Source organism: Choristoneura fumiferana, chromosome 23 (genome assembly GCF_025370935.1).
Source record: "Choristoneura fumiferana chromosome 23, NRCan_CFum_1, whole genome shotgun sequence".
Classification (NCBI taxonomy): Eukaryota; Metazoa; Arthropoda; class Insecta; order Lepidoptera; family Tortricidae; genus Choristoneura; species Choristoneura fumiferana.
The window spans coordinates 9,019,347-9,036,672 of NC_133494.1; the positions used below are offsets into that span (position 1 = coordinate 9,019,347).

The 17,326-nt window shown below is 39.1% G+C and overlaps 3 protein-coding genes across 3 annotated transcripts; 1 reads left to right on the forward strand and 2 right to left on the reverse strand.

Annotated features, from left to right (window-relative positions):
• The first annotated feature begins 1,661 nt into the window (after positions 1–1,661).
• LOC141440837 (uncharacterized) lies at positions 1,662–5,285 on the forward strand. Its single transcript, XM_074105400.1, has 2 exons — positions 1,662–4,852; positions 5,084–5,285. The coding sequence occupies exons 1-2, from the start codon at positions 2,193–2,195 to the stop codon at positions 5,130–5,132; spliced, it is 2,709 nt and encodes a 902-aa protein (XP_073961501.1). The 5' UTR covers positions 1,662–2,192; the 3' UTR covers positions 5,133–5,285.
• A 65-nt stretch (positions 5,286–5,350) lies between these two features.
• On the reverse strand, positions 5,351–7,670 carry LOC141440838 (calcyclin-binding protein). Its single transcript, XM_074105401.1, has 5 exons — positions 7,482–7,670; positions 7,126–7,345; positions 6,711–6,917; positions 5,744–5,906; positions 5,351–5,518 (listed from the first exon to the last, which is right to left on the reverse strand). The coding sequence occupies exons 1-5, from the start codon at positions 7,500–7,502 to the stop codon at positions 5,425–5,427; spliced, it is 705 nt and encodes a 234-aa protein (XP_073961502.1). The 5' UTR covers positions 7,503–7,670; the 3' UTR covers positions 5,351–5,424.
• A 2,101-nt stretch (positions 7,671–9,771) lies between these two features.
• Ing3 (Inhibitor of growth family, member 3) lies at positions 9,772–17,113 on the reverse strand. The gene is made up of 11 exons (XM_074105798.1): positions 16,823–17,113; positions 16,378–16,449; positions 16,075–16,272; positions 15,585–15,726; positions 14,998–15,097; positions 14,312–14,401; positions 13,802–13,919; positions 11,832–11,928; positions 11,561–11,647; positions 10,379–10,514; positions 9,772–10,266 (listed from the first exon to the last, which is right to left on the reverse strand). The coding sequence occupies exons 1-11, from the start codon at positions 16,848–16,850 to the stop codon at positions 10,150–10,152; spliced, it is 1,185 nt and encodes a 394-aa protein (XP_073961899.1). The 5' UTR covers positions 16,851–17,113; the 3' UTR covers positions 9,772–10,149.
• Positions 17,114–17,326: the final 213 nt, after the last annotated feature.

The window sequence follows — 17,326 nt, forward strand, 5'->3', positions numbered from 1 at the left end:
ATATAGATATCAGAGCATTTCTCAAAAAAATGCCAATTTAATTTTAGTAAAAAAAATTGCCGACAGGAAGGGCAAATGATACTGAGCTTAACAAATATAGATTCCCAAAATGTCCCGTAATAATTTGTATGGAAATGTTTATTTTGTGTTACCACATAGCATACAATTTTGGTAACAAAAAGGATCATACAAATTATTTGAGACATTTTCGGAATCTACGTTAATTAAGCTCAGTATCACTTACCCTACCTTCCGAATGCATTTTTTTGACGAATCGTGTCTAAAATTAAATTGTCATTTTTTTTTGAGAAATTCTCATCAGTCACGCCGACAGTGGTAAAATAAAACAAAATTAGGGTACCTCCCTCCCATGCACGTAGTGGGGATGATTTTTTTTTCACTTTCACCCTATATTGTGGGGCATCTTGGATAGGTATTTAAAAATTAATAGGGGTTAAAGTTAATATTTCCGGAGATTATGTTTGGTGATTTTGGGATATTTTTGTATTTTTTATTTCAACTCCAAATTTGTTACTTTTACGGTCATCCCGTAAAACCATATCGAAAAAAAAAAAAGTAACAAATTTGGAGTTGAAATAAAAAATACAAAAATACTCCAAAATAACTAATCATAATTTGATTGCTTAGTAGCGGCATCTCTTGTCTGGGTGAGCGGTTAGTTCCGAAAGAGTGTTTTGGATGAGAGCGAAACAGATGTCGCTAGTGCTGCTGCTTAAGTAGCGTAGTAGAAAAAAGCAACCTGAGATTATGTGTGCATAGGAGAAATTCGTGTCTGTACTCCTGGCCAGTGGTAGTGTAGGGGTATGGCACGCAGCACGGAATGCTGAGGACCTGGGCTCGATTCCCAGCGCTGGTCTCTTTTTCTGGTTTTTCTGTGCATCCATGTCTCAGTTTTTATTTTCAATATTTCCGGAGATATTCACTCCGAAAGTTCAAAAAAATGTGTCCTTCCCATACAAACATACAGACATTCTTCCACCATCATCATCATCATCAGCCCAGCCTATATATATATATATATACGTTTCACTGCTGCGCACAGGCCTCCTCTCAGAATGAGAGTCATTGGGCCGGAGTTCCCACGCGAGCCCAGTGCGGATTGACAACTTCACACACAGTGCGGTTTGTGCAGGTTTCCTCACGATGTTTTCCATCACCATCAAACTTGGATTTTACAATCCGATTTTTATGTTTTTTCCCTCATAAATTCAAGCTTTATTGTCAAAAACTTAGATTGGAATAATAGAGGTAATAAAATAAATAAGTACCCAAATATTTACCCACTTTATTGGTAAACACGAATCTAACACGCGACAAGTAGGGTAGAGCCGATACCGTATTGACGTCACAGAATTCCAATTTATGGGGTCCCATTTATTGGTTGAGGGAGTTCAATCAGATAATTATTTTACGCTCTACGACAAATTTTCTCGCAGCTGCGACCGGCGATAACGGACAGGGACTAGCTTTATAGAAGCATCCTTGGTACTTTCAGTATTTTTCTTATTAACCTATTATTATTTCTATTTTTTTTTTCGTTGTAACGATCCTTTGGGAATATCGTTATAAAAAGTAGCCTACCACCTATATGTTATTCCTGGCGTCCAGCTATCTAGGTATGTATTAAATTTCATCCCAATCCATCCAGCGTGAATTTATAATAAATGCGTACCTATTTACGAACGTAGGTATGTTACTTACTTTCGCATTTATAATTAAGGTGAATGTAAGGAGGCACTGTTGGCTGATAATAGAGCCTCTTATTTAGAAAGCAGTTGCCCGCGCCTCCATCTGCAAATAATTCTTTTATCGGCTCAAAGGTTTACGTCTAAAGAGGCAGACAGAGTTACTTTCGAATTTATAACAGCGTGAATATGGACTTAGAATCAATTGGTACCTAATAGAAAATAAACTGCAGCAACCCCTAGCCAGGAGCAAGATTATTTGAACAGTAAGTAACAAACCTTTTGCTATTGTCGTATCGTGTGGGCGGGTGCTGAAAATTGAATGCATTCTAGCGCTTAATAGATATTAAGCCATGCCGGCTGCGTTTCCAGCAATATAAAAGGCGTCCGCCGCTCTCCACAGTCAGTAAGAGGACAACCGTGAAAGGGGAACTTCTACTACTTATTGCGAAAGAAGAAATCAACACATAAACGGCTCCTGTGACTATGCATAACTGGCGTTTTCTGCTCCTTGCCTTTGTCGCGGTAATCCAGCCGATTGCTTCATACATTGAGCGAGGGCTCGTTGATGGAAGGCAGCAGCGCTGTGACTATCGAACGGCATCTGTGCTGCGCGATCCGGGACTCCACTTTCATGGAACTCATCGTTTTTCCAAACCAGCTGTGGAAGATCGCCGCTTAAACCAAAGAGCAGACATTCGCGAAATTCACCGAAATGAAGTAAAGAAGGAATCGTCTGGCACCCTCGAAAGGGGTGAAAGCACATTAACTAGGCTTGGTAGGGCTTCGCAGACAGAGTCCCGTTTCGCCAGAGACGGTGTTGTTCTGCGTCAGGAATATCGGTGGTCTCAATTCGGTGACTCTCGCAAAGAGCGCGACCAAGAATTTCGAGGTGAACGACCCACAAACATTTACGCAAATCACCGGGCTCGCCTCGATAGCCACCTTTCCAGCAACAGATTGACTGAAGATGACAGCCGATCTCAATTCCGAATTAACGATAGGCTTTCAATGGATCGCCAACGGGACACACGCGCAAATCGAGACAATACACAGACGCACCGATCTCAAGAAACTCGAGAGATACGCGTGTCCGACTGGGAGAGGAATGACATAACTAGCTCCAGTCGGATTGCCCGTCGTATCGCAAGGGACAATGCTCAAAGGATGGATACGAAGCGCTCCGAATCTAGACTTCAAGTTAACCGCAATGCAAATCACGGTACTCTGGATCAACGCTTCATGAACAGAGAAATAACGAGCTCTTCGGTTTCGAACATTAGGGTAAACCGGGCTTATAATAACGACGAGTTACGTATGGGGCGCGCCACTCATGCTACGCAATCACTTGATCGTGATGAACGTCGAAACACTCAATTCCGGCAATCTGTCGTTGAGCATACACAGCAGCGAGATATTCACCGTGGCCGAGTTGCTAATAACCGGGACAGCGTCTCAGCAGACCAGAGAAACATCCGCCAAGCTACTGCTCGCGGTAAGACAGCCAACCTACGATCGTCAGATCATCGAACTTCAGAAAGTCGACGAGAAGTAAATCGAAGGGACTTTAGCTCACTAGGACGTGACCAATCTGTTGAACGTCGTCTAGAAAGTCGTCGTGCTGGAAGGGATACTAGACGTGCAAAAGAGATAAGACTTGTGGAGAATCGCGTGTCTCAAAATGCACGTCGAGATTCTCGGATCTTAGAATGTGAACGATCGGTAGAAAACCGAAGAGACGTAAGGGATACTCGAGGTATGGAGAGGAATTTGCAATCACTCGAACGTGTCGCTGAAACTCGAAGAGATGCTCGATCAGCCGATCGCGACAGGGTTTCTAACAATCGCCAAGAATTTCGAAACATCTACAGAGAGTCTCGAACAATTATGACGAATCCTGCTGGTATCAATAGAGATCGTGACTTTGAACGTAGCATTGAAACCAGATGCACATCTCACAAAAATAATAAGGATTCCTGCACAATAAACAAGGAACGATCAACGAATCGTGAAATGGCCAACCGGGATTACGAAAGCGTGGCTATGGCTAGAGCATTATCAGCGGATCGCTTTGCCGAAAATCGCAGGAACACACGCAATTTTGTACGAGATTACCGAATCACGGGGCTCGAGCGAGCTACGGATAATCAAAGAGACACTCGAAATGTCGCAAGAGAGGCTCAACTTGAGCGGAATCGTATCGCGGAAATAAATACTCGGACGATCTTTAAGGACATTGGCTCTATTGAAAACGAACAATCACAACTTAACCGACGAGATAACCGAAATACTCAACACCGAATAGCCAGAGTCGAATATAATAACAGAAGAGATGCTCGAAATGTTCAAGAACGAGCTCGCTCAGTAGAACGTGCCATTACTCACCAACGAAACACTAGAGAAAATGAAAAAGATGTGCGCAATATTAGACTTAATCGATTTTCAGAAGCCCAAAATAGCCGGAATACCCATGGTGAATCCCGAGGCCGTGCAGCATTATTCAAATCTCAACGTGAGAGGCAACATGGCACAATTGGAGAAGATTGCATCAACGCTCACCAAAGAGCGATTCGCAACGTTGAAACGAATGTACGCTTAGTCAGAGCAGAAAAATTGCTAGAAAGCCGAAATGACATACGCAAAGTAGACAGAGATTCTAGAATGTTCCGCTCTGAACGACTAGGAGAGAATAGACGAGAACGCTCTTCAGAAAATCGTAGGGAGATACGTAATGCCGAAAAAGACACCCGTACCGCGCGTACTGAAGAAATGAGGAGAGTAGAAACAAGGATTATAAACACAGCACGATCTCGTGATGTTTCCAAGGAGCGCAGGAATCACAGAATGACGGAACATCTGAATATGCGTAACACACAGCTTGACAGACGTAGTCGGTCAGTCCAACAAGAATCTCGAGCTGAGAGCCGTCATACGTTTGAGAGAAATAATGAACAACTGGAGCGCGGAAAGGTAGAGTCTCCAACACGGAAACGAGAGTTCCTCAGCATGACCAGGAACCCAAGCCAGTATGAAAACGAAGCCTCTATAATGAACTGGCAGTATATCTTTTACACTCTACAGGGGCTTTACATTTGCGGAATCCTAACACAGCTTATGAACGAAAATAGTGCCGTCAAGAAAACAAGGTAAGAACCTCTAATCAATTTCCTATATTTTAGACAATTTACAATCTGCAACTCTCGCTGATATTGTTCGTCTTTTTGGGAAATTACCAACTGAATCTCTCTCAAAACACTGGCATACTATCGTAAAAAACATATGACATCGTAAAAAATAAATAAAAAGAGTTGCAAAATACTGTTTAGAAATCATGTTTTAAAATTTCTAAAAATAAAACATTTTTTTTCTCATTTCAGGGCATTCTCTTGGTGGTCGGCACCTCAGCAACCCATCAAAGTGGATTAGATGATCTACATAAAAAAATATCAAATACTAGAATTAACATGTGGTAGACGTTTAGATGGATGTAGTTTCAGTAGAGGTCTTTGCAGCTTCATAGATATGAATTTGTGTAACCAACTTTTATGTATTACTTAGAAATATATTGACCCGTTATTATTATGTGTTTAATTCATATTTTAGATTCTAAATAGCAATCATTATTATCTAAAAAATCAAAAAAATATGTTGAAATGATTTTATTGTTTATCCTTAGAATTAAAATGAACCTTAAAATCTACAATCATGCGCAGAACACCTACAGTTCCAATGTATCTGTCTTTTTCTTCTGTTGTCCTTCATACCAGGCTTTTGATATCATTCGCTTCATTTCGTCGTCCCCAGTTTCATACCTAAAACAGACAATAATAAGACTGAGTTTAAGATAAAAGCTCTAATATAAAAATGGTGCTTAAGTCAAAGTATGTGATAATGGAAAAATCGTATCGGTGACAAAAGGGTTCAGTTACTTCCTGTTAATTTACAGACAGATTTAGCAGGAGGCTGCTCGGATTCACCCGGTTAGTGGAGAAATTCTCATATTTATAGACTAGAGACAATGACAAGTATTAACTTACATGTTTTTCATTAGACCCATGATAGATTCCTGAGGATCTTTCTTGTCCATATCATCAGTTTTAAAGCGATTTTTGTGTTGATCGTCAGCTTTCTTCTCCAATCCAGTCATGTGGGACCATTTCACGTTTGGATGAACCTTAGCAAGGAAGACAACCACCATATCTAAAAAAGAAAATTTTGGTTATTATCTTACCTATCCCTAATGATTATTATAAATGCAAAAGTAACACCTCTTGCGTGTTACCTCTTCATACCTACACAACCGAACAAATATAGATAAAATTTTATATAAAGATAGTAGAGGACAAAGGATAGTTTATATCCTAGAAAATGGCATAGTTCTTGTATGACAGAGATAAACAAATAAATGTTATCCATGAAATAGCAGGCAACAGCTAGTAAAGCATATGTAAACAAATCAAAAGTCAAAATTTATATAGGTATATTTTTTTTTTATTATATTGTATTGGGTAAAAACATTCCAACAGAAAGTTATCTTTCCAGATAACTTGTTTTTACCCAATGCCAGTTAAGATTAAAATTTGCAGTGGGCACATTGAAGATGTCCTCCATGTTTTGTCAACAAAGGTCACAAAGGTGAACCTTTCGGCTTGTTTTTTATGTGCCCTAATATGGCTGGCAAAGCCAAACTTTGTTTTAAGTGGGCACATTATTATAAATACAGTCAAAACCATTTATAACAACATTGAAGGGACAGTAATGTTTAGTTGTTAAACATGGTTGGTTGTTATAACTAGTGTTATTTTGGAATATATCATTGGTGATACTGCAATACCGCATAACTATCATTTTCTATAATGTATAATTTTCACTGCACTAACAGTACTGACATTGTACATACTGCATATGCAGTATTGCAGTATCACCGACGATCCAATAAGCCATTAAAACTGGTGTCACTAAAAATTATCTTGTAAAGCTTTATCTACACAAGCAATAACACACCAGTTTTCTGCTTCCAATGACTGGTCAAAACAACTATGGGCTCAAGCAGGTTGTTGATGGTAAGCACATAGTCTTTGCCCTCCAGGTCGTCCACGTGCAGCTCCATGGAGCGGTCAGTCAGCTTGCAATACACACGCTCCTTTGGGATACTCTGCACATTTTTTAATGTGACAAACACTTTGACATATTTGTCGGATTGATCCCAGCCTGAAATTGGACAATTTTATTTTCGTATATTTGTGATACATAGGTTTATAAGAACCGAAACTTAAGCAAACTTTTTAAAGGAGGGGTGCCTATTTTGTAAATAGTCAAAAGTTATTGCAGGAAAAAAGGGTAATTAGCTGTTTAATATAGAGTTAATAATATACTAACAATACTACCTTAGTTCTCATTAAAAAAAAACAATAATTACCATATCCATTCAATTTGATTTGATAGCGCTTCTGTGGGGCAGCAGAGGTAGTGGGTGCTGAAACTTCGGACTTAGCAGCTGGCTGCGCACTTTGTTCCTTTTCTTTTAAAGCAATCAATTCAGTTTCTAGTTTACGAATTTCCAACGACACAATGTCCTGCACCCTCTTACGTTTTGCTAGTTTCAGCAATTCGTTAAGCTCGTCGATATCGCTCCGTAACTATTGAATTAAAACAGAATTAATTAGCGGTTTTAAAGCAAGCTAATATTCTAATAAGCAAGAATAAGTAAGTACAGATAAAAAGAACAAGCCGAACGTTTAAATATTTATTTGCAAGCAAACACGCGCTTTTTACCTCGTTAAATTTTGTAGACATATTTGCCTCTAGTGAAGGTGGAAACTAGAAGTAGAAAGTTATTCTTTTCTCTCTGAATTGAGAAGAAAAACGATATATATAATGGAATAATTTCTTCTTTTATCTGCCAGAACTTAGAAATTGCTGGAACGCCGCCCGACCGACACACACACACACAATGGCCAAATTGCAAATGTCAAATTGTCAATGTCACTGGCAGATGTTCGAACTGATGACAGTTCAGAAAAATATAGCACGTATCATAATAGGCCTAAAGTTCTATTTTCTAATACACTAACTACGCTCGATATTTTTAGAAGTACAATTTAGTGACTAGCGTTTTTAACAAACTCTCAAATACGTTTGAAAAGGGTGACACTATTTACCGGCCGTAATTTAGCTCAGCCGGCCTCAGACATGGCGTTAATGCTTTTCAGGTTGGCTGATGTGACAAGGAATTAGTTATTATCAATTGTGAGATGATTTTTTTTTCTGGTTAGTTAATGTTTTGCCCTATGGGCTAATGTGACAAATTTGTACGTTGTAGAGGTGGGTAAATCCGGATCTGAAGATTCAAAAGAGTCAGATCCTCAAGCGGATCCGAATCCCTTAATGACTCCTTTCAAATCTTATTGACTCCGGAGTTACTAACTCCGACTGGATCGAGCGGCTCGCCTCGCTCGTGATCGCCGTCACGCTCACTCACACTGACTCGCTCCGTCCGTCTGCTTTCGCTCTCGCTCGGCTCGGATCGGATCGGCAGGGCTACTACGAAACTCGAAGTTCATATCGTACCGTCCCTCTCGCTCTCGTATTAAATAGTATAAGTGTCAGAGGGACCGCACAACACGAACTTCGATTTTGGAGTTTCGTAGTAGCCCTGCGGATCGGATCTTAGACTTGGATCTTATTATCTATGTTTGGTTGGTCGGTTCGGTTCGGTTCGGTTCGGTTCGGTTCGTAGTAGCCCTGCGGATCGGATCTTGGACTTGGATCTTATTATCTATGTTTGGTTGGTCGGTTCGGTTCGGTATTCGGACTTGGACTAACGAACGAATCTTTCTCTCTCTCACGAATCTGTACTTCAGTTCAGTCAGCGGGTGGGGCACCGCAGTACCGTACCGACACCGGCCGACCGAACCGAGCCGGGGCGGATCGGCCATAGACAAATTAATAATCGCTCGAAAGAACCGGAGTCAATAAAGGAGTCGGATTCAATAAGCGGATTCGGTACCGACACCGGAGCTGGATCTAGTGAGTCAGATCACTTCGCGGAGTTGAGATTACCCATGTCTAGTACGTTACGGCACGCTGTAACTCAAAATATGTAATATAAGCGTCCCTATGACGCATGACACGAACTTCGAGTTTCGTAGTAGCTCTGCTGGGCTACCACGAAACTCGAAGTTCGTATCGTACCGTCCCTGTCGCTCTCTTACTAAAATAGTATAAGTGTCAGAGGGACCGCCTGACACGAACTTCGAGTTTCGTAGTAGCCCTGCTGGCTAAAAGCTGCAGCAGCAGGGCTACTACGAAACTCGAAACTCAAAGTTCGTGTTGTGCGGTCTCTCTGACACATACTATTTAATACGAGAGCGAAAGGGACGGTACGATACGAACTTCGAGTTTCGTAGTAGCCCTGCAGCTCGGCACAAGGATTTCTGAGTGGCCGTCTACATCCCTGGGATAAATTAAATACATATTACTATGATAGCTATACGCTATAGCTATACGCAGAATTCATTGTAATAATGTAAAGCGGCAATTGCATTAAGTTAATCGCCGCATGCAACATTGAGAACACGATAAACATTGCACAGAAGACAACAGCTGCAGCCTGCAAATATCCGTGTAAAATTACAGCTTTCTAGCATTGATAGTCCCTGAGCAAACAGACAGACATGGCGAAACTATAAGGGTTCCGTTTTTGCCACTTTGGCTCCGGAATCAACACTATTTCTAACATGGGCTACTTTTTATCTAGGAAAATGCGAAATTCCCATAGCATGTGTCCTTACTTATTTAAGTAACTACATAAATAATGTTTCCTAGTGAACTCTGTTGCTGTTTCAATATGATACGAGTATGAGTATCCATATTTATCTTTGATCTGAGGAACTAAGCTTAGGTATTTTCTGTCTATCATGATCACGATTAGAAAGACCAAGTGGCTGACTAAGTGGGCCAATAGCACAGAATAAGTAATCCAATAAGTAGGTAAATGTGAAACTGGTCTAGGCAAAAGGGTAACCAGGGTAGGGTAACACTAAAACGCTAAAAAAGCTACAACTTTTCTATTTTTGTGTCTAGTATTTATTATTTGTTTTATTTTGATCCAAAGACGATTACAATAGCCACAGACATAATATTATGAGTGCAGAAGCTTATGATAGCGAAACCGTACCGCCGCGTCGTGATCAAAGACTGTTTTAATAATTAACATTAGAGCCTTGGCACATCGCGTCTTTTAAACGCACGTTTTCTTTCCATAGAGCAGCCATGCAACTTGCGAGCGTATCGCGTTTGTATCGCGCGTCGATGGTGCGTTAAAAAAGGCGGTATGCAGACGCTCTAAGATATTTTATTATAGAATATGGTCACTAATCAATGATTAAATATTAATTTTCTTTGAGCACAGCGGCAAGTTAGGTTTAAACAATTAAAATAATTAGTTCTTGCGGGCGCGGTTGCGACGCATGTTGGTTTGGCATTGCGGGCAGTACCACTTGCCCTTCGGAGGAGCCGTGATGCCGACGCATGGGTAGTGGAACCATTCGTAGGGACACTGTGAACATCATGAGATAAAACTTTAATCTCTTACTAAACTTAAGAAGAAATGGTGAACTGAGATTGATGTTTGAATTTGAGTAGATTTCTGTTTGGGCTGGGCTACTTACGTCTTGATTATCGCAGGCAACCATGTCACCGTACGAAACTTGATTGCAGATGCAGTAACGTGGCTCGTTGGGGTCGTACGTCCATTCCTCTTCCATTGGTTCTTCAATAGCCACATTGTTGACCACATTGTTCATTCTAAACAAAACATTATTCAGTCAGAAAATAAAATCATATAAAAGCAAAGTAATCAATCAATCAGGTATCCGATAAGTCTGGGGTTCCCAATATTTTCTAAGAGGCCCTTAAATAGACATATGTATACTCCATTTATTTTAACATTTGAAACTTAACGGTAAAATTTTCACACGTTTTTAAATAAAACAACGAAACTATATAAAATTGTATAGTAAAAACGAATTGTATAGTAATTCTATAGAAAAACATAATAAATGTACGTATTTTTAGTGCACGTGCGCTTAGCTATAAAATGTTTATACATCTGTATCATTTTAGCGTATCGTATCTTGTGTCACCTACGACACAGAATAAGTAATAGTACAAGTACCTACGCCGAAAATCATAATCGTTAAGTTAGACGCGAAAAGATACGCAATGAGGGCTATCGCGTATGAATTCGCCACTAGAGGCGCTAGTGTAGCGTGAGGTCTCCGAAATGTCAAATCTCATAGTTTTTGGGTGAGCTACGCGGGTTTATTTATAATTAGAATAATTTTATGAATATTTTGCAATATCTGAAATTAATTATGGCAAATATGCGTTCTGGGGCAATGAATGTCTGTGTTTTGAGACAGTTTTGTCTTTCGGAAACCTTTGTCCTCCCTTTTTTCCGAACAAAACGGGGACTATGCAACACTGTGGCATGCTCGATATTTTTATGGTACGGTTTAAGGTGTATTAAATATGATTTTAATCTAAACTTTGTATTCACGCCCGTAATAACAGACTGAAAGCCATACTTAAAAACCTCACGCAACAGTGCGCCATCTAGTGAGTGAAAAAACGATAGCCCTCATTGTGCAACACGCCGCGCCGTATGTTATAAGCGTTCAAGCTAAAGACTACTTAGATGCTAGTCGGTGATGGGCGCCGGAGTTACGATATACACAAAAATGATACAATTATGTGGATGGACCCGCCCTAATGGACTCCCACTAAAAGCAATTATTTTCGCTTTTTCAGACGAGTGTAAAGGGTAATAACATCAGCATGCAAATACATACACGACAGTCGGCGACGACGAGCGACTGGCCACCGGCGCGACCACCTGCTGCGAGTGAGAAGGCGCCAGAGTAGTGCTGTAGCTCTTCCTGAAACATTTACGTGATATGTCCCACTTGAGGCCTCAGAATTCAGTCGGTAAGGTCAAAGGTCGGTAGGTTCATTGTGGTTTAAGTAAAAGCTAAATATTCGCGGCCCACTTTTAAGATACAAGGTTTTAATTAATGTATATCTCACCAGTACCAGTGCCAAAAACGGTCTGTGGTTACTTACTTCTGTTTGTGCCGCTTGTTGGTGTTGGAGTGTGCATGCGCGCTGGCGTGCGCGTGCGTGCTTTGCCCGTGCCCATGTGCTGGCGCCGCGCTGTGGCCTGCCACAAACAAAACAGACACTCTACTTAATGACAAATCTATACTAATATTATTATTTATTATACTTCGATGAATGAGTGGTCTCGCGCGCTCGCTCGACTAGATACCGCGCTACCTAAAAACAAAAGGTTCGTGAATGCGGCAACTCAATATTGTAGTGTGCGTAAGAACGGTGTAAGACAATTTGCAAGGATGCCAGTGTGCGTGACGATTTGTGTTACCAGCTGCTCCACTGTTACCCGAATTATTGGGAAAATAAATTATGCTGTGGTCTTTAAGTTACTGGTTACAAAATGTATCTTGGGAAATACTTAGAAATGAAGAAGTAATTAAGAGTGAATGTATTAATATGTTTGTGTATAGGTTAGGCGTAGGTTTTTTCTTTAAAAAATGGAAGGTATGATGTAGGTATACCAATGATCAGGCCTCACTTTTAATTAAAAAAATAAATATTTAAGGACATTCAATATTTACAAATTATTACTAAAAATTCATGGATTGAATCACCAACTAAGAAGTTTTGCGTAGTTAAGATAACACGTTGCACATATAGTTAAACCTAATAAAATGTACAGGTTAATTAAGACTAAAATATTTTTTTTTTTACAAAATATACATACATACATGCATACATACACACTTACATACATACGCTTGAAAAACGTAACCCTCCTTCGGGCAGTCGGGTAAAAAGTTAACATTTCAGGAAAATGGGTAGAAATAAGAAAAAAAATATTTTTTCTTTTCCCATAATACCTAAGTTAATCAGCTGATTAGGCTTTTTGAATGGGAAGACGAAAAACATTTTAAATTTTAAGACCCATTCACCCCTTAATTAAATAGTGTCGGGTAACAATTTATACACCTTCAGTGTATATAATATCACAAAGATAAACATTAAATAATATAGAACTAGGTTATGTATATATAATAATTACATTAGATAAGTACCTACTTAAATAAAATAAGTTATTAATAAGTTCTATTTATCATCATTTAATGATGATAACAATAAAATTAAATTTATTAAAATCTCAACCACGGGGAATTTGATTCTTGTGTACGCGGCAGCGGCAACACAGAATTGCGTTTAGGGTTCATGTTATTTTATTTTGTAATTTCGAAATTATACGATATTTACTGATGGCATGTGATCCCAGTGTCCTTCTTATTTCTTGTAGTATTATTTTTACACAGTTTCATTGCGCAAACTGGCATTTTACTTCGGTTAATGACCAAAATTTAACTAAACATTCGGTACATGCACCTTACGCAGTTTGCAACGCGACTGAATCGACTCGGGCTCGGGTACGCCGATTTCGGCGTACTATTTGTTGCCGCATTTGACAAGTACGCCGGCGGTATCTAGTCGAGCGAGCGCGCGAGACCAATCATTTTATCTAAGTTATATGATAGCTGTTTATTAAGACTAAAGATTTGGATTTTTGTATTTTTGGATGTTTGTTACGAATTAACTCAAAAACTACTAGACCGATTTTAAAAATGATTTCACTATTAGGATGCTAATTTATATTTAAAAGTGCCATAGGCTATATTTATCACCAGATAAAATTAGGGTTCCGTACTAAAACTTCAATAATGTAACTCAAAGTGTAAAAAAAGTTGCCATAAAACATCTATCATCCCATGCGCTGTGGAAACTATTGATGATAAAACAAAAAACGGTCAAGTGCGAGTGCAAGCGACTCGCGCATGAAGGGTTCCGCACCTCCTCCTCCGCACCTCCTGTTTCAGTAATAGTTTTTTGTAAAAAAATCTAATACAATTAAATTTAAGAATTTTGTAAACTGTTTTTGTTGTTGTTTCGAAATAAATTTTATTCATTCCTCTTTGAAAAGTGTGAAGTGTTACCCGCATGCAACGCGCCGTGGTCGTGCAACGCGTGCAACGCCTGATGCGCGTGCAGCTCGGCGCCCGCGACGGCTTCGTACGTCGACTTCATCGCCGCCGTACGTCGTCCGTGTTGCATCTGTACAAAGGGAGAAAAATCGCATACCAAAACAACATTCTGCTGCCCTGCTTGTCGCAGGATCAATGAAGAAGGTAGGCAGTCACCAGCATTAATATCTGCCAAAGTGGAACATGTAAAAATATCTGATACTTTCTACCAACTCTAGAAATAGAGTCATATCAGATATTTAATGCATGCTTTGTTGTTCCAGATATTGGTGCTGGTGATTTCCTTCCTTCCAAGACAAAGTTCTAATAAAAACCATAACCATTTAAGCCAAAAAAAATATTTAGTTATATTAATAGAGAAATTACATTTTTAGTACCTTTGCAATAGAAAAACTACAATTGTGTTGGTTAATATTTAAAATCTAGGGAGGAATTCCGTTTTTGACCGCTCGTAAAAAGTACCTGTTGTGTAGCTGCAATGGCCTGGCTGGCCGCTGCCGCTATGGCATTCCCAGCATGCCCGAGGGAATATGGTTCACGCCCTAACGCTGCCTGCAAAACAAAATACATACTTCCATAAGCTATATTGTTGCCATACATAATTATTACCTACAATAAGATTCAAGTGAGAGCTGTTGTTACACACTGATCCGCAAATCAGGCCACCCTGACCCTGAATGCCACTGTTGTAATTGACATGAAAGTTCTGTGTTAAAAGTCTTAAAAAAATCTCCATGTGTATACTGCAACATGGCTACAGATTACATGCTTTTTGCCGTGCGGATTATACAGCTCTTTAACTCTTTTACAACAGACATCAGTAAAAATGTTGCAAAACAACAAAACATTGATAAAGGCCAATATCATTAAAATACTTTTCGCCCCAGAAATGAGAAGGGAAGAAGTGACTCAAACTGACTAGGGCCAAAGCCATTGGTAAAAAATTGATAAAGTGGGGTTACACAATGCCAAGTAAAATCAATCAAATACTTAGCTCCATATTGTTAGGCTACCTAAACCTAACTAGTAATGATGTAAGGGTACTTTTGCTGGGGTGTAAGCAGAGGATAACAGGATGGAGAAGACAACCATGGTTTTTAACTTTACCGGAACTAAACTCAGTAGGTTAATCTAGTTATTAGGCATACCTGTATGGCAGAGTCGGTCCTTGAGAGACCGCCAGCAGCAACGGCCCGTGCCTCCCGTGAGCCCCAGCTGTCACGACGTTTCTCTGCCCGGAACCGGAATCTGCCACAAGTCACATATGCAGCATTGTATCCATGAAGAAATAGGTACAGTTGAGGAAACTCAATCTCGTACCAGGGTGAAACCTTTGTGCTACTATTGTCAAGTTGACATCCATACATTTGCCAAAGAAATCATAGCAAAATTGGTTATGAAAAGGCTCCATCCTGGCATATTTCTATTTACTAATGCAGTAGGGCCTCGGTAATCTGGACTCCCACGTGTTAGGTGATTGCTGTAATCCGGCCGGGCAATGGGTTTCGCAGGGGAGGCGGGCGGGTGTAGGTGAAGGCTGCCATGAGCCAATGCGTCGTCAGTCTTTTGTTTGCCGCCTTTCGTGTAGTATGCACAGTGCCAAATACATACTATAATCTGGACGCCTTTATAATCCGGAAAGGGTCTTGTTTTTGCCTCTCCAGATTACCGAGGCCCTACTGTACTACTACTAATATTTAATAATACTACTCTGTATACTAATATTTCTACTCACCTATTTTCCTTATAGTGGTTGTTGTTTGATGTGCTTGTGTGATTAGTGTTGACATCCAGCTCCAGGGATCTTTTTTCTAGAAGCTCCGTTATGCCTTTGTTATCTGCCTCCAATTCACATTTAAATTTATGCAGTTCTGTGTCTGTAAATATAAAAATATGTAAAAATAGAGATTATTCCATAATTGAAGATTATTTTACCAACTCAAAGAATTTTATTTCAATTACCTATGTGAAAGAGGATTATCAAGCAATATGCAAAATTTATACAAAAACTTGCACAAAAAATAGATTATCAGTATCTGCTGGGCTACTACGAAACTCGAAACTCGAAGTTCGTATTTAACAGTCCCTCTCACTCTCGTACTAAATAGTATAAGTGTCAGAGGGACCGCACGACATGAACTTTGAGTTTCGAGTTTCATAGTAGCCCAGCTGAATGACAAAATATTCATTTAAATGTAGTTAAAATAATTAAAGTAAATACAAACCCAATCTTCGTAAATAGCGGTCAACTAATTCTGACATCTGATTGGCTAATGCAACTTTTTCATCTGCTTCCTCAATAGTCTTATTGTATCCTCGTTTTATATCTGCAAACTCGGTGTTAGCCTGCTCAGTTTCAATCTCTCCTTTACGACATCCACCAAACAAGGTACGAACGCGCTTTTCAAGAGTATCCATACTATCTGTAACATAAAGTTGATTATGAGATGCTACCTTGTAATTATTTTTTTTGTGATATGATATAATTAGATCTCTTTTCAAAGCATAACTAAGAACCCAAAACTTACTTTGTACTGATAAATCCATTTCACGCATTTCTGTAAACCTATCCCTTAGTTCTTGAGGGAGATGCTCAATCACTGAAAAATGGTAGTAAATAATAAATAAATGTGTCTATTCCAAAACATGAAATCCTCAGGATGTAAAAAAAAGAAATTGAACAAACCACTGATGAACAGTACTCACTAACTACTTAAATCCTAATGTTACTAATTAGTACATTATTATTATGTGTTATTTTGGATCACGAAAATCTTTTCGTAACTATAATCGGCCAAATGCTATCTAAATGTACATAATATTATTTATAAATATTTAAATAAAATTCCCTGCACAATAAAAATATTTAAAACTTATTTTGATTTTCGCGCCCAAGTTGAGTTTTACACAATTCTACCAACCAACTGACACACAAAACTGACATTTTGGGCGTTCTCAAGCAAGGATACTTACTTTCCAAATAATCTTCCAGATACAACATTTTGGTGAGTTTTTAAAACTATTTCTTCAATTTATAAACACTCTTTAAGTTTTACGGTATGTAAATTCCGATTTAACTGCAATAACTTGAAATAAATCAACGACTGACGTGTAACATCAACGACGTCACGATTCGTCATTCAAGATGGCGATGGCGAATGGACTACGACTACGACGATGCGCACTTTTAACGAAATAGGGTTGGGCTAAGAAAATCGAAAACAGGTTTCGCGTATTAATAATATTGTGTTCTGCGTTCCCAAATATTGTGTATTTTAAGGTAAAGTATTTTTTTGATATTCACAACAAAAAAAAATTTAGTTTGAACAAAATTTGAAAATTCGATTTCTTAAAAAAGATTGCTCACCTTTCGGCTCAAAATTCGGCTCGATGGATGTTATGAATATGTATTCGGTACAAATTTCCTTTAGGAACAATAATATAATTTCATTTTAATACAACTTAACCTTAGCAAAT